This window comes from Mauremys reevesii, linkage group 25 (genome assembly GCF_016161935.1).
Source record: "Mauremys reevesii isolate NIE-2019 linkage group 25, ASM1616193v1, whole genome shotgun sequence".
NCBI classification, from domain to species: Eukaryota; Metazoa; Chordata; order Testudines; family Geoemydidae; genus Mauremys; species Mauremys reevesii.
Window position 1 is genome coordinate 3,232,878 of NC_052647.1, and position 21,391 is coordinate 3,254,268.

A 21,391-nucleotide genomic window follows, 5' to 3' on the forward strand; every position below is an offset into this window, starting at 1 on the left:
ATGTGTGTGAGAGAGCCCACCACACTGATACTCCCCCGTGTGTGTACTCCTTGTGCGTTTACGTCACATGTGTGTATGTGTGTGAGGGAGCCCACCACACTGATACTCCCACGTGTGTGTGCCCCTGTGCGTGTATCTCATGTGTGTTACACGCGTGAGAGAGCCCACTGCACTGATACCCCCCCGTGTGTGCCCCCCAGTCCTTTCCCGGGTTGCCTTGTGTCCTCTCCCTGCTGTCCTGCTGGCTCCTGCAGTTCCATCCCTGTACATCTGGTGCCAGTCCAGGATCCCTGTGCCCCTGGCTCGCTGGGCACATCCAGCACTGCCTGTCTTTTTCTCACAGCCCTGGTGAGAGTCCCCTTCCTCTCCCCCACCCCCCACCTTAGTGCATGGCTGGTCCCTGGGGCACCCTGAAACGGACACAGACCAGTGGGAAACCAGCCAGGCCTTTATTGGGGCACTGGGGGTTGTACAGAGTGGGCGGGGCAGGTGCTGCAGGGCACGGGTGCTAGCGCGGCCATCAGGCATGTCGGCTCCTCCCCCCGCCATGGGGGCGCTCACTTCTGAAAAGAGGAAGAGACGGCGTTGGGTGCAGGGAGCGAGGACGGATCCTGGTCAGGCCCCCCCGGCCTCGCCCAAGCTCTCCCACACACACGCACATGAAGCTTCTTCCCAGAGGCAGGGGCTGGATCGGCACTGGGCCCCTTCCCCCACTCTGTGTATCCCCCCCGCTATGTGCCCCCACCAGAGTGTGCCCACACATGTGATGTGCCCCCCCTGTGCAGGGCACCCCCCCAGGTATAATTCATAGCTGCTAAGGCCAGAGGGTACACTGTGATCCTGTAGCCTGACCCCAGTATCACACAGGTCCTGCGACTTCCCGGCATTAATTCCTGTTTGAAGCAGATCTGTTAGAAAAACTTCTCATCTTGATTTTAAAATGGCCAGTGCTGGGAAATCCTGGGAAACTGATCCAGTGGTTCCCACCCCCCTAAGTGTGGGGCGCAGCCTGGCTCTAGCTGCCTGGCTTTCCTGTCCGTTTCATGGCAGCATGGAGCCGTGACATTGACAAGACAGCCAGCAGCCAGTGTAAATAGCGCAGCGTCTGCATGACATAAGCCCTGCGCCTCTCGTGGAGGTGGAGTTGTTCTTTCGGCGGAGCAGGGCACTACAGCAGTGGGACAAGTCTGTAGTGCAGACACTGACAGAGTGAGGCTGACGTACGCTGCCTTACATGACCTGTGTAGTGTAGATCAGGCCTTATAGACAGCGAACTAGTCACTCCTTAACCTTCTCTTTGGGAAGCTATGTGGATCGAGCTCCTTGAGTCCATCGCTATAAGGCAGGTTTCTAATCCATTCAGCATTCTGCTGCCTCGTCTCTGCCCCTCTCAACATCCTTCAGTTGTGGGCACCAGGGCTGGACACAGGAGTCCAGCAGGGTCGCACCAGTGCCAAAGACAGAGATAAAACAACCTCTCTGCTCCTACTCGAGATTCCCCATTGATGCAGCCCATTAGCTCTTTAGGCCCCAGCATCCCCCAGGGGGCTCATGTTCAGCTGATGATCCACCCCACCCCCCCAATCTTTTTCAGAGTCACTGCTTCCCAGGAGAGAGCCCACTTCTCGGTGCTTTGGTCCTACATATTGTGATGTGCGCACTCCCCCCATCCCTTCCCTGTCCCGCACCCTCCTGGGTCTGTGCACTGCTGCCCCCTGCTGGATGCACTCCCACCTACACTCATGTCTGTGCCACCTTCTGCTGCCCTGCAGAGCATGAGGCTGCCCAGGGTCCAGTGCATGCAGGTCAGGTCGTTTGGGGGCAGCCCCAGTCCATCATCCCCTGCTGGCACCGGGGCTGGAACGGGCGCACCCTGGACACTCTAGCACTGTCGCTGGGGACACCTCAACGGCTGGGTCTTCCCCCACTCACTGACTCGCTAGGCGAGAGCTCCCCTCAGTCTCTGTGGATGGAGCCCCAGGCCAGCTCCCATTCCCCTCCCTCCCCAGCCCCTGCCACAGGGACAGGAGCTGCTCCAGCTGGGGGAGGGGAGCTGACGCCTCCCTGCTTTGGTCTGTCTCACTGGGCCACTCCCCTTAGAGCCCCTCCTCCCTGCACCCCAAACCTTTCCCCAGCCCCCAGGAGGTGCTCTTAGCCCCCCTGAGTATGTGAGCATCACTCCGCCCCAGGGCCTGAGAGCATAGCTAGTGCCCCTACTGCCACTGTGACCCCAGTTCCTGGTGGCCTCATGGCCTAAGCCCTGGACACAGTGCCAGCTCGTGCATCCCAGAGAAGCCTCATGTAGATACATGGCACAGTCAGCAACCCCCCAACCCACCCCCATGGCACAGCCAGCGAGGCCACCCCCCCCAAGACACTCAGACGAAACTCCAGCCGGGCTCATGAGAGAGAACCAGAGAGAGAGAGAGAGAGAGAGAGAGAGAGTTAGTTGTGTTAATTCACATGCAGGCGAGGACAAGTGATGCTTGGCGGGGGGAAGAGGGAGAATGTGGAGACACAGACACAGATATTAGTCACAAGCCAGACACAGGGCTGGTAGAGAAGCCAAAACAAGACAGATAGAGACCGGGAGGGATGGCAGAGGACCCCAGGGGGGATCCTGGCCACAGATGCTGCTCTGCTCTGTGGGTAAGGGAATTGCCAGCTGGCCAAGGGGGGGGGGCGTGTTATCCCTGATTGGGGTTCCCTGCCCCCCTGATGCCATGTTTGGATTGCCGGACTCCCCCAGGCTGTAGCCTGGGCTCCTCACTCAGCTCTGACCAGGCAAGTGAGACTGGCCCAGAGGGTTTAAGGAGTGGAAAGTGTGTGGTACTGAGGGGCAGGACTCCTGGGTTCTATCCCCTGACCCCAGCTCTGAGGGGTAGGGCTCCCGGGTTCTATCCCCCGGCCCCAGCTCTGAGGCGGAGGGCTCCTGGGTTCTATCCCCCGGCCCCAGCTCTGAGGGGCAGGGCTCCTGGGTTCTAGCCCCGGCCCCAGCTGTGAGGGGCAGGGCTCCTGGGTTCTATCCCCGGCCCCAGCTGTGAGGGGCAGGGCTCCTGGGTTCTATCCCCCGGCCCCAGCTCTGAGGCGGAGGGCTCCCGGGTTCTATCCACCGGCCTCAGCTCTGAGGGGCAGGGCTCCTGGGTTCTATCCCCCGGCCCCAGCTCTGAGGCGGAGGGCTCCTGGGTTCTATCCCCCGGCCCCAGCTCTGAGGGGCAGGGCTCCTGGGTTCTATCCCCCGGCCCCAGCTCTGAGGCGGAGGGCTCCTGGGTTCTATCCCCCGGCCCCAGCTCTGAGGGGCAGGGCTCCTGGGTTCTATCCCCCGGCCCCAGCTCTGAGGGGCAGGGCTCCTGGGTTCTATCCCCCGGCCCCAGCTCTGAGGGGCAGGGCTCCATCCCCCGATCCCAGCTCTGAGGGGCAGGGCTCCTGGGTTCTATCCCCCGGCCCCAGCTCTGAGGGGCAGGGCTCCATCCCCCGATCCCAGCTCTGAGGGGCAGGGCTCCTGGGTTCTATCCCCGGTCCCAGCTGTGAGGGGCAGGGCTCCTGGGTTCTATCCCCAGCTCTGGGAGGGGAGCGGGGTCTAGTGGAAGCAACAGGGAGCTAGGACTCTTGGGTTCTATCCCTGGTTCTGCAAGGGAATGTCTGTCCCCGCCAGGGATCTTGATGGCCTGCTGCTGCTCAGAGGCATTTCATTGCAGCCAGCCACCACCAGAGGGCACCAGACACCTACTGAAATGCCCCATCCCCCAAGCCAGGCTGTCATTGCAGGGAAGGGTCCTGTCCCCCCCTCCCACCCCATACTGCCTCTAAGTGTTGTGGCTGGGCAGCACCAACCTTCCTTGTCCCCCCCGGCCAGAGACCAGCCCTGGGCTGCCTGCTCCTTCTGACTGAACCAGCTGGGACACCACACAGCAGCTCTTGGCGGATGCTTGAAACAGAGAGGTCGAGGGGCCAGGGGACAGGACTCTGGGGGTCTAACCAAAGCTCTGGGTGGGTAGTGGGGTCTAGTGGGTTACAGCAGGGGATCTGGGAGCCAGAACTCCTGGGTTCTCTCCCTGGCACTCTTATGGAATCACTCTGACTTTGAGCCAGACCTTTCTGCTCTCCATGACTCAGTTTCCCCATCTGCAAAGTGGGGCTAGCAACCCCTACAGCCTGCCAGTTAACAAGCTGGCTATTATACTGCAGAGACCTTGGGCGGGGGCTGCTCCCGTTAATTCTGGTCAAACAAATTGCTCCAAATGGGCCTGGGTGAAGATGGAGGCCTGGGGGAGGGGGAGGCTATGGGCCAGTATCTGCCAGGTGAGCAGAGGGGGCCTGTCACTGGGGAGGGGACCAGCCCTGATGGGCCATGGGTGGGGCTGGGGTGTGGCTGCTCCAACGGAATTTAGATGATTCCAGTGAAGAAGCCCCAGACAGACAGGGGCCCTTGGTGTGTGCTACATCAGCCAATCAGCTTTGAGGGTTGGCCATTGGTGGCCTGCTAGTGGCTGCCTAGGTAGCCTGGGTTGGGTTCTGATAGGGTGAGTGAAGGTGTGGGGGGGAGGGGACATGGGGTAGCACATGTGGGGGGGGCACTGACATGGCTGAAGGGGGAGCGAGTTGGCACGGGGAGGTGGTGGGCACCAGCCACTTTCCCCTGGCACTGGGGCCCTGAGCCTAACACGCAGTGGAGCCAATGGGCACTGCGCACTGGCTCCCCTCTGGGGGGCTTTGGATCAGGCCCCATCACCCAGTTCCCGTGTTGCTGAATTGGGGTGATGGGGAGCCCCCTACCAGGGCAAGGAGCCCCGGGGCTGGGGGCTGCACAGGCGGGAGGGGCCAGCAGAGACGGGCACTCAGTGTGGGGGATTTGGGCTCTGCTCACCCATCTAGCTCCCTTAGCAGCCTGGGTGGACTCCTGGCGCCGGTGGGCAGCGGAGCCTGGTTCTCTCACTCGTCTGGGCCACACCTGGCACGTCCTGACCCTGTGTGGCCTGGCCCAGGGGCTAGTCCCACAGGGCACGGGGAGGGGGTGGGGGGATGGCAGGGCCTTAGCTGTGAGTGGTGAAATCACAGTTCAGTTCTGCGGGGCCTCCCACACGGGGCTGCCCCCACCCTGCTGTGCATTCCCCTTGCTGCTCTCTCCCGTCATACGATGCTCTAACACCAACACTGCCCCCTCCTGGATGCCCTCAGGACTACATGTGCAATATGTCGCCCCCTAGGGGCGTTTCTGGCACTGCCACACCCAATGGCTTTGCTCCCTTTACCCAGGCAATGCCTCAAGTCCCTCCCTCCATGCTGCCCTGCCCGTGGCTTAGCTGGTCAGGTGCACAGCCCCAGTGCCTGCCCATGGTGCCGCAGGGGCACACTCAGGCAGAGAGCTCCCCCATCCCCGCACGGCCGCCCTGCTCTCACCTTGGTGGGCCCGGAGGCCGGCTTGCTGGGGGCGTTGCGGTCGGTGTTCTGGAAGCCTGGGAGGTAGTTGAAGCTGACGCGCTGGTCGTCCATCCGCCGGCTCTGCGTGTGTGCCAGCATATCCAGGAAACTGTCCATCTCCGGCGGGGGGCTGGGGCTGTCCTCTGTGGGTGGGGCAGATGCAGGCATGAGGGAAAGGCTGGGCAGCTCCCAGAGGGGGCCATGATGCTGGGCCCATTTCCCTGTCCTTGGGGCCCTCCAACACTGCCTCCCGCCTGCCACCACAACAACTCCGACTATGCCCCGCAATCCCACCCCTACACTGACAGAGTAAACTTCCCAGAATGCACCTGGCCACTTGTGTAATAGTGCCCGTGGGGCTGGCAGTTCCTTGCTGACCTGCAGCAGGTGGCATGCCCAGCCTCAGGTTGGCACAATCACACAGGGCTCTCATTGGGATTAAAGTTTCCAAGCCCCAGTGCTGGACTCCTCAGTTTCCTGTAGCAGGGAGTTCCACAGGCCACCCCCCCCTCAGGGACCCATGTTGTCCTAGGGCTTAGCTACACTTGCAGCTGTAGAGCGCTTTGGGTTAAACCAGCCTTTGGAGAGTGCAGGAGGGAAAGCGCCACAATCTGTTCACACCGACATCTGGCGTGGCCACATTTGTGGCACTTGCAGAGACATTGGGAGCGGTGCATTGTAGGCAGCTATCCCAAGGTTCAAGTGGCTGCAACGTACTCGTCCGGTGTGACAGGGAGTGTGTTGTGTGTATGTGGGTGGAGAGAGAGCGGGTTTTTGGGGTGCTAAGTGTGTGTCAGCACGCTATCTTGTAAGGTCAGACCCCCTCCCGCTCCGCCTCTCTCTCACTCACTCGGATCAGAGAAGCATCCAACTGTCAGAAATGGAGCTTTGAAAAGGCACTTTCACATTCCTGCAGCCGAGTTCACAAGAATGAGAAGAGAGGCCACTTCACTTAAGGGGATTATGGGACTTTCTGGAGGTCAATCAGAGCGCAGTAATGCAACTCCTTGTCCACACTGACACTGGGGCGTCTCACCCAATAGGCATCAGACATTAATCCTCTCGCTGAGGTGGAGTACCAGGAGCGCTCTCCATGCCTGGCCAGCGTGGATGGAGAGTAAGGCAGAGCGCTCTGGGAGGCTTTATTGCAGTATAACCTGGAAGTGTAGCCAAGCCCCTAGAGATGAGCAGTCCTTGCTGAGCCTATTCCCACCCCCATAGCCACGTCTGCTGCTGGGTGAGTGGGCAGGCATAGGGACGGAAGCTGTGACCTCTAGCTCTAAACCCCCCCTGCCCCTGCTCCCCCCAGGACTCACGCTTCTCCGGGTCAGCACCGCTCTTGCCATGCACGATCTGGATGTTGCAGCGCTGCTCGTCCATGCGCCCGCCCTGCACGTGGGTCAGCAGGTTGAAGAAGCCTTCCTGTTCTGGGGAGACCGACTGTGCGGGGAGAGGAGGGGGCGGATGAGATGGGGTGTGGGGGAGAGATGCCCCCCAGTGACACACCACCCCCAGCCTTCCTGCTATGAGACCCTCCCCCTGGGCACAGGCTGCCCGCCGAGAATGTCTCCTGTATAGCACCCCCTGGAGCCCCAGGCCCCAACAGTCAGCCCCTCTGCGGAGCTCAGGCACCGTCACCAGCACTAGGGGGTGCTCACAGGTCCACAAGGGACCTAGCCCACAGCCTGAGATGGAGACTCAGCCCCATCCCAGCAGCAGCTCCCCCTCCCCCAGCAAGGATACAGACCCTCCCCAGGCCACCTCCCACCACGGCCTCATCCTCCACCCTCCCTCCCTTGCCCAGACCAAGGCCCCTCCAAACAACAGTCTAAACCTAAAGCCATGAGAGCAATCTGTGCCACAACTGAACTGGGAGACCTGCCCAGCCTCCCAGACCCCCTCTCAGAGCCTGGACAGTGGCTGTAGCTGGGGCATCCCCCATCCCACCCCAGAGCGCTGCCTCTGCCCAGCACCCCCACTCCCAGGGCAAAGCAAGCAGGTTCTGTTCCCTTCCCCTGGGCACAGAGCGAAGGCCCAAGCCGGGCATAGCCCCTCCCCCCCAACATTTTAGCTAATTTTAGTTAATTTCCAGGTGTTAAGTGGGTTGCTAATCCAGCCTCTGCCCAGCCAGTGCCCCGGCCCTATGGCAGTGCTCACCCCCGGCTGGTGATGCGGGACAGGGCTTCGCACTGAACCGTGGCTTGGGCCCAGCAGATCCCATGGATCGGACGACTATGGCTGTGCCCACAAGCTATGCAAGGGGCTTTGCCCGGGTCCCTGCCTGCTGGGATCAGGGCCCTGCCCCATGCTGGGATTTCTAGGGGACCCTCGCCATGGTGTCCGGCACCAACAGGGTGTTGAGGCCAGAGCAGGAGAGTTCTGTAAAGGGGGTTCAGCCCCCCAAATGAAGGGAAGAACTCGGCTCCAAGTGGCTGAGGGACCTCTGGGGTGCCAGCAGCAGGCACCCAGGATTGGGCAAGGCAGGGAGCAGCCGCCAGCCCCGGCGAGATGCGAGGAGCCTCGTCCTGCCCGCTTGAATCTTGGCTTCCCTGCCTCCCCCAGGCCAGCTAGTGTGGCTGTTGCTGCCAACGCGCCCCCCACCCCACCCCCGTCCCGCTGCTCACCCACCTGCCTCACTCCCTGGCGCTACGGCCTTCGGCCCACCTCCTCCCTCCACAGCCAGCCCTGCCACCCGCTGTGCTGCCAGTCGCAACACACTCACTCCAGCTGTGCCTGGCCACCCTCCCCAGCAATCCTGAGTGGCGCTGCAACCCCTCGTTCGCCTGCTCCCCAGGGCTCCCCGCTGCGCTGCCCCAATGCAAGCCTGTGTCGTGTGGGTCCGAGGCTGGGGTTATGTTTGGTGCCCAACTCTCCTCGTCCTTCCCTCCCAGGCTCTTCCCCTTCAGCCCTGCTCTGATCATGTCTAGTCACCCCCTCCTTTGCTCTGCCAATGGCCACCTCCATTGCATGCCCCTCTGCTGCTTGCTCCCATGCTGCCTCTTGGGCACAGAACCCTCCAGCCATCTACAAAGCCCCCCCCCCCCCCGTCCTGGCCCAATCCCTCCATGGGCCTGGGCCACCTCCCAGCCGGCATCAGCCTGCCCAGCCCCATGGAGTCCCTCCGCTAAGGAGCAGGCCCATTCACAGAATCATGGCCTCTCTCACAGGGTGAGTCTGCACCCTCGACTGGGGGGTGGGGGAGGGTAAAATGCCATAGACAGTATAATAGCCTGCTACTGCTGCTGCGCTGCTGCCAACCTAATGGAGTTGCTCCTTTTGCTCATGTGCAGTGGGGTTGAAGGGTGTGAGTTCAAACCTTGCTGGGGAGGAGGAGCTGGTGCTATGATACCTTCAGTATACTGCTGAAACAATTGCAAGGCATGTGCGCCTAAAGCTAATGGGTGTGTGTGTGTGTGTGTGTCTTAACCTTTAGGGGGCTTGTCCTCCAGCTTCTCTCTCCAACCAGAAGGGCTAGAACCAGCCATTGCTTTTTAACCAGAAGCTGCAAGGCTCCTGTCAACCCTGCGGTTCCCCTGACTCCAGGAGCTGGGGCATGAGAAGCTCCAAATACCATGTGCCTCACCGCAGAGTTGGCTGCATCAGTCTCAGCCCTTTGGGGCTGGCCCTGGCTTTGGTTCTGTGTCCGGCAAGCATTCCCTGGCTGGGGCTGTAGGTGCAGGGAACAAGATGGCAGCTGTTGACTGGCACCTGGCAGCACCCAGCACCTGTGTGGCACTAGAAGTGGAGGAAAAGCCCAGCTCTAACTGCAGGGCATTAGCCAAGGTGGGCTGGGGCCAGGCCAGTGCGGGCCAGGCTAATTCCTGGCAGTGTCAAATCTTAACTTCTGGGAGGGCTCAGGGCCGAAGGCAGCACCTCCAGCTGCCTGCACTGAGACCCTGGGGTCAGCACTGACTGCCAGGGGAGAGCAACCAAAATCAAAAGAATCTCTGACCCTTCCCGCTCTGGAGTACAGAGCGTGCGCCCCCAGGCTCCCCCTCTGGCAGGCAGTGGGTTAAATCCCTGCTCCAAATCTACCCTGGCGGCAGGGAAATGCAGCTGGGTATTAATGCATCACCCTGCTGCAGCCTCTGCATGGTGTCTGTCTGACATGGCACGATCCCCAACACCCCTTCCCATGGGCCAGCGGAACTGAGCAGGGAACTGACTGCCCAAAGCAGGCAGGGAGAAAGGAGAGAGTGGGGGATAGAACCCAGTCGTCCTGGCTCCCAGTCCTCACCACTAGATTGCACCCTCTTCCCAGAGCTGGGGATAGAACCCAGGAGTCCTGGCTCCCAGCCCTCCCTGCTCTGCCCACTAGCTAGCAGTGCCTTTTTCTGTGGTGTCTGGAGTCTCTGGACAGGATAGCTGGCACAGGGGGCAGAGCTGGGTGGCCTGGCACCCAGGAGGTCATGTTTGTGTGATGACTGGTGCTCGGGGGAGCAGGCTTTGGCTGCCATTGGCTTGGCCAGCCCAGCGCTGCCCTGAGGGTGAGGGAGAGGGTCCATGCCTGCTCTCGGGGGAGGGACCACCACAAACACCCAATCCCACCCCCGCCTGCTCACAACCTGCCTCAGATCCCCTCCCCCATCCAGCCCACGTGCAGACCCCAGGCTCCGAACCCTGCTCCATCGGGTGGGGGCCCAGAATGGAGAATCACAGGCCCAATTTCACCCTAGTGAGGTGCCAGTTCCTTTGTGTTTCCAACCCCCCCACTCCTCGCCCTGACCCCCCCCGGGTACGCCTGGCCTGCGCTCACACACCCAGCACACAGCACCAGTGCCCTTCAGCCCAGTGCCAGGGCACGGCACACAGCACAACCCTCTCAGGTACGGGCCTCTCCCTCTTGAGCTCTCCTTTGACCTGCCTCCAATTTGCCCAAAGCTTTCCAGTAACGAGGGGCCCAGCCTGGAATCCAATATTGTAAGGGGGAGGTCACGCTGCAGCTGGGCAGAGGGGCCCCCACACTGGTCCCCACCCCCATACTGCCCCGGCGTTATTTGCTGCCCTTTCCATCGCTGCTCCCGAGCACTTTCCCTTCCACTCAACATCCCACTGCTGCCTGCCTGGGTCTTATTCCTGTGCTTGGGGTCACCCCAATCTCCAGGTTTGAGATCAGGATGAACCCTTCCCCCAGGGCAGATTGGCAGAGGGGTGTGGCTCCCCTGCGGGTATCATCTGGGCACGCCTCATCATGTCGTAGGGAGCCCGGCACGGCATTGGTGGCACCTTGGTCTCTCCTGTTCTCTGCCTGTGGCACACAGCAGCTTAGTCTCCTGGGGGCTGAAATGCTTTAGCTGAACTGGAGTGGTTGGGCTCAACAGAGGGAGGGCTGGTGGCCCGTTCCATTCAAGAGGCCAGAGTAGCTGATCTGATCATCCCTTCGGGCCTCAAACTCTGCAAAAGTATCTGGTGCTTCGGCTTCTTATTATTCTTGAGCCTAAATGCTAGGGGGATATTGGTGTGTAGATGCTACAAAGAAACGTGCGTTTGATGCTCTGATTTCCCAGCACCATCAATCTCTTTGGCAATGTAGCCACGGAGCTGGAGACCCCTCGGGGTTTGGTTGGGGTGTTGTTAAGTGGGTGTGTGCTGCCATGCTGGGATTTTATTTTCCCAGCTGTCCTCGCCCACCGCTAGAGACTGACGCAGCCCTGACCAGCCACAGGCACGTAGAACCGGCTGGGAGATGAAGCGAGACAAATTGAGACACGAAACAAGGCACCGTTTGTTAATAGTGTGGGTGAGATTCTCCCAAGACCTGCTCTATTAATTAATTAATGCAGGCGCAGGGGGGCGGGGGGGGGGCAGACTAGATGGTCACAATGGTTCCTTCTGGCCTGGGAATCTAGGACAATTGGAAGTCACAAGGTTTCTCAAAGGACTCACTGGTGGGTTCTGGTTTCTTTCCTGCCAGGTTTTGAGCTTTTAGGCCCGTTTGCAAGCACTGATGGCTAGGAACGGCCTGTATAATGTTTGGAATGAAAGCAGAGCCTTTGATGGACTCATGGGCCTCCTGGAGCTGGGGACTTGAGAGAAGCACCAAATCTCCCGAGACTCGTGACAAAGCCAGGTGATGAATGAGGAAAGGACAAGCGGCATTTGCGGAGGTTTTGTTTATTTGGTCTCCCGATCTTCCTTCCGCATCCCATGGGCCAGGGAGCCTTGCCCAGTGATGGCTGCACCATGCCCAGAGCTTCCACTTGAGCTGGAGCCGATTTTTGCAAATGACACCCAGTCTCGACATGAAGCTCCAAGGGAAGGAGACTCCACCACATCCCTGGGCCAGTTGCTCCCCTGGTTGTTTCCCGGCACCATGGCCAGTTAGTGCTGAATTTGTCTTGCTTCAGCTTCCAGCCATCAGATCCTGTTCTGCCCTTTTCTGCTGGATTGAAGGGCCCCAGGCTGCCGGAAAGCACCTCTCCCTGGAGTCGCGTGTAGCCCGGGTCTGGTCACCTCCGAGCCATCTCTTGGAGAAATGGAATGGACTGAAACCCGTTAGTCTCCCACGCCAGGACCTTGAATCTCTAGTCTGAGCCCTTGCCAATCCGTCACCCTCCTTCAGGCCAGGTCTACACTGCAGACCTGTATCGGGATAGCTGCGTTGCTCGGGGGTGTAAAAATCCACCCCCTGAGCGACGTCGTGACAATGACCCAAGTCCCTGTGTAGCCAGTGCTATGTCGGCCACTTGGGGAGGTGGATTAACAGCGCCGGCGGCAGAGCTCTCTCCAGGCCAGCGTCTCCGTTAAAGCAGTGCCTCAGTGCAGCTGCAGCAGCCTTGCCCTCAGTCTCCAGGGATGGTCTCAGTGGCATACACAGAGGTAACCCCCCCTACCCCCGCTGCTACTGAGATTCCCCTGCTTAGCCACAGCAGGACGGCATTAGCCCTCTTAGCCACAGCTCCTAGTCAGCTGGTTCCCACCATGACCCCATAGTCCCCCTGTCAGCGCTTCCCTAGCCTTTAATTGTGACCTACATTCTCTGCTCCTAGATGCATGACCTTGCATTTGGCTGTATTAAAGGCGCGTCATTCACAAGCTCAGCTTACCAAGCGACCCAGTGCGCTCGGTATAACTGACCTGACCACGCCGCAGTCTGTGGGTCAGCAGCAAACGTTACTAGTTACATTTTCTTCCAGCTCACAGAGAGAGACATTGACTAGCACAGGGCTCAGATCACAGCCCCGCCACTCGAAACACCAGGCCCCATTTGCAATTACTTGTTGAGACTGATCAGGGATTTTTTAATCCATTTAATAAGGGCTGAACTGTTTTTGTATATTACAAATACAAATAATCCTGCTGTGCTGGCCTGCAGGGGAGAGGTGGTTGTGCAGCCGAGCTGATTGAGCCGATCTACAGTCAATATGACTGAGCTCTTGTCAGCCATAGCTCTTAACACACTTTACAAAGGAGGGCAGCGGCATTATCCCTATTTTACAGATGGGGAAACCGAGGCACAGAGCGGTGGCGTGTCTGGACCAGGGTTACTGAGGAGGCCAGTGGCCAAATCACTGAGTCCCAGTAAACTGCTCTATCCCCTGGACCAAACTGCTCTACCCCAGATTCCCAGATGGACACTGGCCAACCACGTGACGGCAGTTTGCAATCAGTGGGAAATCTCCAGCCCATGGATCTATTTGCATATTTCTCAAAAAGCACCAGGGCCCAGCTCCTTAATGGGACTTAGGCGCCTAACTCTCACTGATTTCACTTAGGCACCTAAATCCCTTCAATTTGAATGAAGCACCTAAGTCCCTTTGAGCAGGGGCGGCTCTAGACACCAGCGCGCCAAGCAGGCGCTTGGGGCGGCCGTTTCCCGGGGGGGCGGCATTTGGCTCCGGTGGAGCTCCCGCCGGCATGCCTGCGGCAGGTCCACCGGAGCCCGGGACTAGCGGACCTGCCGCAGGCATGACTGCGGCGGGTCCCGTCTTCCCGCGGCTCGGTTGAGCTCCGCAGGCGCGACTGCGGCAGGTCCGCTCGTCCCGGGCTCTGGTGGACCTGCCGCCGGCATGCCGGCGGGAGCTCAACCGGAGCCGCGGGAAGAGGGGACCCGCCGCGGGACCGGGGAAGGGCGGCGCAGCGCTCCGCGCTGCTTGGGGCAGCCCGATTTCTAGAGCCGCCCCTGCCTTTGAGGATCGTGGGCCCAGGCGCCTCCTACTGCACCCAGCCAAAGTCAGCATTCTGTTACAAGCCATGCCCGCGGTGAGGCTGTCCTGGTGCCCGCCTCACCCTCTCCATGATGCTGCTTCCACCACAACCTCCCACCCCCACCTTGGTGCAAAGTAGCCTGGGAAGTCTCCAGCACCCCGCGGGGGTTGGCACATGAACCAGTGACACCCACCACCCTTCTCTGTGGCGAGTGTGTGGCACCCACCCCGGGCTGCGCTGGAGAGTGGGGCTGTGCAGCGGCTGGAGGGTCACCCGGCCACACCAGGTGTCTGTGTCGTGGCATTAAATGGCACCAGGGTCTGACCCCTGCACCACACCAGTGTGAGATTTTCCTGGCCTTGCTTGCTGGGCCTCAGGAACGGAATGGGCTGCAAGTGGAGGAGGGACGGGGTCAGGAGGGGTCATCTCTGCCCCAACCCCCCCAGTCTATTGGGGTTGGGCGAGGGGTTCGCTGTGGACCAGCTCTTCCCACCTCCAGGGAGTTTGGGGGTGAGGGCCGGATGGGGGCAAACAGCACTATAGTCTCTGCCCGGGGTCTAGGCAGAAACGGGAGCTCCTGGAAATCTCAGAAGAGAGCCCCAGTCCCATGGGGGGATCCCCAGACCCACTGGGACCCCAAGGCTCTGGCCTTTCAGGGGAGCACCCCAAATCTGGGGAAATTCCCCATCCTCTGAGCTCTAAGCCTTCCAGGGACCCGGGGAGTGGGAGAGGAGGGGGCCGGGCAGAGACAGATGGCATCTCTGGCCACACTGACCAGCAGCTCAGAGGCAAAGGGGAGGGAGGTGGGGGCGAGGAAGAGGCGTCGCCGGATGTCCTGAACAGGCAGGAGACAGCAAAGCCAGGTTGGGTGACCCCATGTCCTGATTTTATAGGGACTGTCCTGATATTTGGGGCTTTTTCTTATATAGGCTCCTATTACCCCCCACTCCCATCCCAATTTTTCACACTTGCTGTCTGGTCACCTCAAGGTCAGGCTGGGGCTGCCCCAGAAGGCCCAGCCCCCAAGGCCGTGCTCAGGCTGGGCACCAGGTATTCAAGGCCCAGGCGAGGCGTGAGGGGACCTGGGGCCTGTGGGCCAGAGGGGAGGTGACCTGTGGGGAGCAGCCAGCAGGTGGCACAGGCAGCAAGGTCCGGTCCCCAGCCACGACGTGGTGGGACGAACTGAGGGGACAGAGCCACCAGGAGGGATCAGCCCTGGGGCCTGGGAGGCGCTGTGCTGCACAGGCCAGGGAATTGAGGGATTATGGCTCCGTGTCGGAGTGAGAAAGGCGTTAGTGAGCACGGACTCCCTCTAACCACAATGGGGCCAAAATCCACAACTGATGTAAATCGGCATCACTCCATCTGTGTCAATCTCTCCCACAGAACTCAACAGAGTGAAACCGATTTACTCCAGCTGGGGATCTGGCCTCACTGACTCCAATGGAGCGAGGCCAGTTTACATCAGCAGGGGCCTGGCCCGAGATATTTGTCTCACACTGGGCAGGTCAGAGCAGGCTGATTTTTCTGCAGTTTGAAGTGACTCAGACAAAGGGCTCCTGAGTTCAGATCCCCTGAGGGACGTGCCAGCACAGCTCCCCCCATCGCCACCAATCCAGCCCCCGCCAGGAGGGGTACCAGCCCCTACTGAGCCCGAGCACTGGGGGTCACAGTGATTCCAGCCGACTTCCAGCCCTATCTGCATTACACTTGATGGTGTTGCCAGGGGAATGCCAGTCCCGTGGGCTCATTGCAGGAGCTCACGGTGCTGGGGAGCCCAGCCAGGGGGGCCAGATGGACAGATCTCCCTGTAGTGGGAGAGATCCCCATGTGATCCAGGCCCTGGTGACCTTGGCAGCATGCTGAGAAGTGCCAGCTTGCCCGGTGTCTGATAATGTCCTTGGGGTGACGTGCTCCCACGTCCCTGCCACAGGGCAGCCTCACTCCCCACCATGGAGGAGTGTCCCAGTGGGGCTAGAGCCGGGAGCGAGACTCAGCGGTGGGTTGCCAGGTGGCTGTGAGCGCCCCACTCTTTGATCACTAGGGATTTGCCTCCTGCCACACCCCATGGCTGATCTGTGCCCCTGGGGGGCTGAGAGCTGGGTGGCGTGCCATGAGGAGTTGGCACGGAGCCACGCCAGCAGCTACACGTCTCCCAGCCACTCACTCCCCCACCCCCCCATCAGCCGTGGTGCTCGTCTCCCTCTAGCTCTGATGCTGGAGCACTCACAGGGTGATTACGTGACACCGAGGGACCCATGGGCACAGACACAGATTGGAGACAGAGAGCGCAGAGTGCCAGGGCAGGTCAATCAAGAGGTGGGAAGGAAAGAAATGGGGGAATTGGGCAGCCTAGGAGCAAGATCTTGCCCCATGATCATGGTCCCACCGTGTGCAATGCCTGCTAATAACCAATACACATGGCGCTGCCCTGAGCACAGGCTGGGGACCAGAACCACAGCGCCACCCTCCGCTCTGCATCATCCTTTCCCTCATGTTGGGATGGCTTGGCCACAGACAGGAGTCGAGTACCACAGCTCCAGGAATCCTTGGCAGTCAGGCCTGTACGCTGACCATTAGACCCTGCTGCCCCCTAGGGCCTACCCTGAGTCCTTGGGCTGCCCTGTCAGCCCCATGGACCCCTGGCCTCAGGTTTTTGCCCCATGGGGTCAGTGCTCTACACCATCCTCTCCCTTGTGCTCCCATCCCTGTGAGGTGGTGGGGCCTGTATGCAAATTGCCCTGGGCGGAGGGCTCAGATCAACAGCCCCTGGGGACCCCCCAGTTGTGCTCCATCCCGAATGACCCCTGTATTATAACCTACCAGGCACCAGTGCCCACAGCCATGGGCAGCACCAGCTGCAGTCCCTACCTGGACCTGACAGGAGTGCAGGTCAGACGTCCTGGATGGGCTGAGATACCCAACAAGACCAATGTGCCAATTGTAACAGACCAGCTCATAACAAGACACTCCAGGAAGTTTTTGGAGAGTGTTGGGGACAACTTTCTGGTGCAAGTGCTGGACAAACCAACTAGGGGCTGTGCTCCTCTTGACCAGCTGCTCACAAACAGGGAAGAATTTGGTAGGGGAAGTAGGAGTGGGTGGCAACCTGGGCAGCAGTGACCATGAGATGGTTGAGTACAGGATCCTGACAAAAGGAAGAAAAGAGAGCAGCAGAATACAGACCCTGGGCTTCAGAAAAACAGACTTTGACTCCCTTAGGGAACTGATGGGCAGGCTGGGAAGCTAATATGAGGGAGCAAGGAGTCCAGGCTGTATTTTAAAGAGGCCTTTTTGAAGGCGCAGGAACAAACCATACCGATGTGCAGAAAGAAAAGCAAATATGGCAGGCGACCAGCTTGGCTTAAACACAAACAGGAAGCTTACAAGAAGTGAAAGCTTGGACAGATGACTAGGGAGGAGTATAAAAATATTTGGTAGGGGAAGTAGGAGTGGGTGGCAACCTGGGCAGCAGTGACCATGAGATGGTTGAGTACAGGATCCTGACAAAAGGAAGAAAAGAGAGCAGCAGAATACAGACCCTGGGCTTCAGAAAAACAGACTTTGACTCCCTTAGGGAACTGATGGGCAGGCTGGGAAGCTAATATGAGGGAGCAAGGAGTCCAGGCTGTATTTTAAAGAGGCCTTTTTGAAGGCGCAGGAACAAACCATACCGATGTGCAGAAAGAAAAGCAAATATGGCAGGCGACCAGCTTGGCTTAAACACAAACAGGAAGCTTACAAGAAGTGAAAGCTTGGACAGATGACTAGGGAGGAGTATAAAAATATTGCTTGAGCATGCAGGGCTGTAATCAGGAAGGCCAAAGCACAGTTGAAGTTGCAGCTAGCAAGGGATGTGAAGGGTTAGAAGAAGGGTTTCTACAGGTATGTTAGCAACAAGAAGATGGTCAGGGAAAGTGTGGGAGCCTTACTGAATGGGGGAGGCAACCTAGTGATAGATGATGTGGAAAAATCTGAAGTACTCCAAGCTTTTTTTGCTGCGGTCTTCACAGACAAGGTTGGCTCCTTGGGCAGCACAGTAGGAGGAGTTGAGCAGCCCTCAGTGGTGAAAGAACAGGTTAAGGACTATTTAGAAAAGCTGGACATGCACAAGTCCCTGGGTCCAGATCTAATGCATGCAAGGGTGCTGAGGGAGTTGGCTGATGTGATTGCAGAGCAATTGGCCATTATCTTTGAAAACTTGTGGTGATTGGGGGAAGTCCCGGATGATTGGAAAAAGGCAAATATAGTGTCCAGCTTTAAAAAAGGGAAGAAGGAGAACCCGGGAAACTACAGACCAGTCAGCCTCACTTCAGTCCCCAGCAAAATCATGGAGCAGGTCCTCAAGGAAACCATTTTGAAGCATTTGGAAGAGAGGAAGATGATCAGGAACAGTCAATAACGGATTCACCAAGGGCAAGTCATGCCTGCCCAACCTGATTGCCTTCTATGAGGAGATAACTGGCTCTGTGGATATGGGGAAAGCAGTGGATGTGATATACCTTGACCTTAGCAAAGCTTTTGATACAGTCTCCCACAGTATTCTTGCCAGCAGGTTAAAGAAGTATGGATTGGATGAATGGACTATAAGGTGGATAGAAAGATGGCTAGATAGCCGGGCTCAACAGGTAGTGATCAATGGCTTGATGTCTAGTTGGCAGCCAGTATCAAGTGGAGTGCCCCAGGGGTAGGTCCTGGGGCCAGTTTTGTTCAACATCTTCATTAATGATCTGGATGATGGGATGGATTGCACCCTCAGCAGGTTCACGGATGACACTAAACTGGGGGGAGAGGTAGATACACTGGAGGGTAGAGATAGACCTAGACAAACTGGAGGATTGGGCCAAAAGAAATCTGATGAGGTTCAACAGGACAAGTGCAGAGTCCTGCACTTAGGATGGAAGAATCCCATGAACTTCTACAGGCTGGGGACTGACTTGCTCAGTGGCAGTTCTGCAGAAAAGGATCTGGGGATTACAGTGGATGAGAAGCTGGATATGAGTCAGCAGTGTGCACTTGTTGCCAAGAAGGCTAACGGCATACTGTCACAGTATCTCCCCGATCCCTGCTGCCATAACTGCTTCGGTGGAAAACCTGAAACTGCCAGACTACTCAAATGGACAGATTGTTGAAAGATCTCAGCGCTCAGCTGCTCCATTGGTCTTGGGGGCTGGGGATTCCCTGTTCTCAGTATGCGCTGTTCTCAACTGGGCTCTCTCGCAGGGGCTGTGCAGCCATAAGGGCCCTGATCTCAGCCGGGGTCTGGGCAGCACCTGGCACAACGGGGGCCTGATTTCAGCTGGGGTCTGGGCAGTGCCTGGCATAACAGGGACCCTGATCTCAGTCAGCATCCTCCAGTGGAAAATGGACAAGGTGCCTTGACCTTGGCCAATGGGATCCTGGCTTTAGGGCCCTGGCAGGAGGGGCTGGATGCTGAGTGGTTGGTGAGGAGTCACATGGTTTAAGAGAGTGATGGGTTCTGGGCACCCCCTAGAAGGGAACGGTCCCGTGTCCCATTCCCCACCCTCAAGCCAGCCAAAAATCTCGTGTGGGGTTGTGGGCAGAATGGGCTGCTGTAGTGCATCATGGAGCAGCTTGGACATGGTGAGGGTGGAGGTGGACATGGCGCCGGAATAGCTGGGCCAGGAGTGCGTGGAGGTGGGCAAAGAACCAGCACTGTAAGGTCTGAGGCCTTTTTTCTGCAACCATATTAGGACAGCAGCAGCCATGAGCCAAGAAGCAGAAAGTCACATCCTCACATTCCATCTAAATGATATCAAAGCAATGTAATCCTGGGCTGTTAAGAAGGCGATTCTGTGCTGCTAGTGCCCACCATCACCAGGCAAAGAAACTGACCTTAAGGGGGTTAAAGAAAACTTTGTTTGACAGCATCCTGTCTGGCAAGGACTCACTCATCAGCAGTGTGGGGGTGAAATCTCTAGGTTATTGTTTGGCCTTGCTGGTCCCCACTTCTCTAGTGTTTATCTGTCCGGTTTCTGTCCCGTTCTTTGCTTGTTTCTGTCTGTTACATAACTAATTTCACAAGTGTACATCAAATACAGTGGTAGGTACGACGGGGTAAAGAATTGTTTCACACTATGTTCGGACTGGTCGGAGAATGTTTTTGTAATACTTCAGTAAATGATTGGCTCAGGTAGAGCTAAGCAGGACTCAAGTTTCACTGTATAAACTGGGGTCCAAAAGGAAGTTCTTGGGAACCAGCTCCAGGACACAGCCCAAGACCAGAGCTGCCAGACCTCAACACTCTGCCAACCACACTGGGCAGAACCTGGTGTCCCAGGATGACCTCATCCCGACTGGCCAGCAGGGAAAGTTCATCTGCCTTAGTGGGAGTGATGGGCATTGTATGCGCAGCGGCTGTATTCTGTTCTGGTGACTGTTGATACATAGAGGGTAAGGAGGATATTACTGTGTAAGGCCCCACAAACCTGCAGAAGATTATGCCCTGAGCCCTAGGAACATGGTACGAGTAGGTGCCTTTCGCTGGAGCTCTAGGAATGGAGCTTTCCCGGCTGGGGGTGCCTAAATGAACTGGGTTCTGCCTTGAGCCCACAGAAGGATAAAGGTGTGCGGGTAACAGCACAGATGGGCATAGCACAGGCAGAGGTGGGCATGGGATCAGGACAGCTGGGCATGGCGCAGCAACATGTCCCATACAGTATAAACATTTTCTCCTTGTTAATCTCTCAGATGCTCTCCAACAATCTTCCTCTCCAACCCCTTCCCCTCATCTCCAGCCAGCTCCTTCTCCTGGACCTCAACCACCCCCCTGGCTCTCCTCTGAGCCGCCTGGTCAGACCCAAACCCTTGGAGCCCCCTCTGCTGATCAATCTAGTCCCTGGACCCCCAAGCCAAGGGAGTGCTCGAGCCCCGGGAGCCCCCCCAGAGGGACGGGGTGCTGGACTGCCCAGAACCCCACAGTGGGAGGGGGGTTTGGGTGTCCCCTAAAGCACCCCAGGAAGGCTGGCACCCATGGCCCTGGGGAGAAGGGATGGTCCCTCACTCACCCCGCTGGATGGGTTGGAGGCCGGTGATGGCTCCTTTTTCTCCTCCTCCTCGGCTTTGGCTTCTACCGTGGTCATCCTGAGCCTGGCGCTGCTGCCAACCAGTGTCCCAAACTCTGCGCTGACAGCGCCTCGCCCCACGGCCACTTCTCACTCCCAAGGTGAGTGTCCAGAGAGCCCTCCTCGGTGCCGTGCCCTGCCCCTGCCTGTGCCCGCTACGACAGCCCCAGGTGCCCGTCGGCGTTAGCGATTTATAGAGCCTCCTGCTCCCCTCCCCCGGACAGCCCAGTGCCACCCCTGGCCTTCCCTCCCCCACAGCCTTGCTCTGCCCACTCGGATCCAAATCCATATTTTAATAAACAGGCATCCAATCTGCTCGTCCATCAGATCCCCATAATCTGCATAAAGATTATCCCGGATAATTGTCTCAAAAAAGCCACCCGCGTGCTTCGTTAGCATGCGTGAGTGTGCTCGGGGGGGGGAGGGGGCAGTGTGCGCGTGTGCGAGCCAGCTGCTGGGGTGGCTGGCCAGGGTCTGCGCCCCCAGACCAGAGGGGCACCAAACCCCCTGCCCCGTCCAGAACTGGCACCAGCCTCCCACTTTGTGCAGAACCAGCACGAGACCCCTCCCACTCTGACCCAGCCCCACAACCAGCCCCACACTCTGACCCAGCCCCACAACCAGCCCCACATCCTGACCCAGTACAGAGCCCAGCCCCACACTCTGACCCAGCCCAGGCCCCACAACCAGCCCCACACTCTGACCCAGCACAGACCCCAGCCCCACACTCTGGCCCT

At 58.7% G+C, this 21,391-nt stretch overlaps 1 protein-coding gene across 1 annotated transcript; it reads right to left on the minus strand.

Annotated features, from left to right (window-relative positions):
* Positions 1-470: 470 nt before the first annotated feature.
* Positions 471-20,807, minus strand: PCP2 (Purkinje cell protein 2). Its single transcript, XM_039514798.1, has 4 exons — positions 20,598-20,807; positions 6,738-6,861; positions 5,401-5,564; positions 471-563 (listed from the first exon to the last, which is right to left on the minus strand). The coding sequence occupies exons 1-4, from the start codon at positions 20,670-20,672 to the stop codon at positions 558-560; spliced, it is 369 nt and encodes a 122-aa protein (XP_039370732.1). The 5' UTR covers positions 20,673-20,807; the 3' UTR covers positions 471-557.
* Between the last annotated feature and the right edge of the window lie 584 nt (positions 20,808-21,391).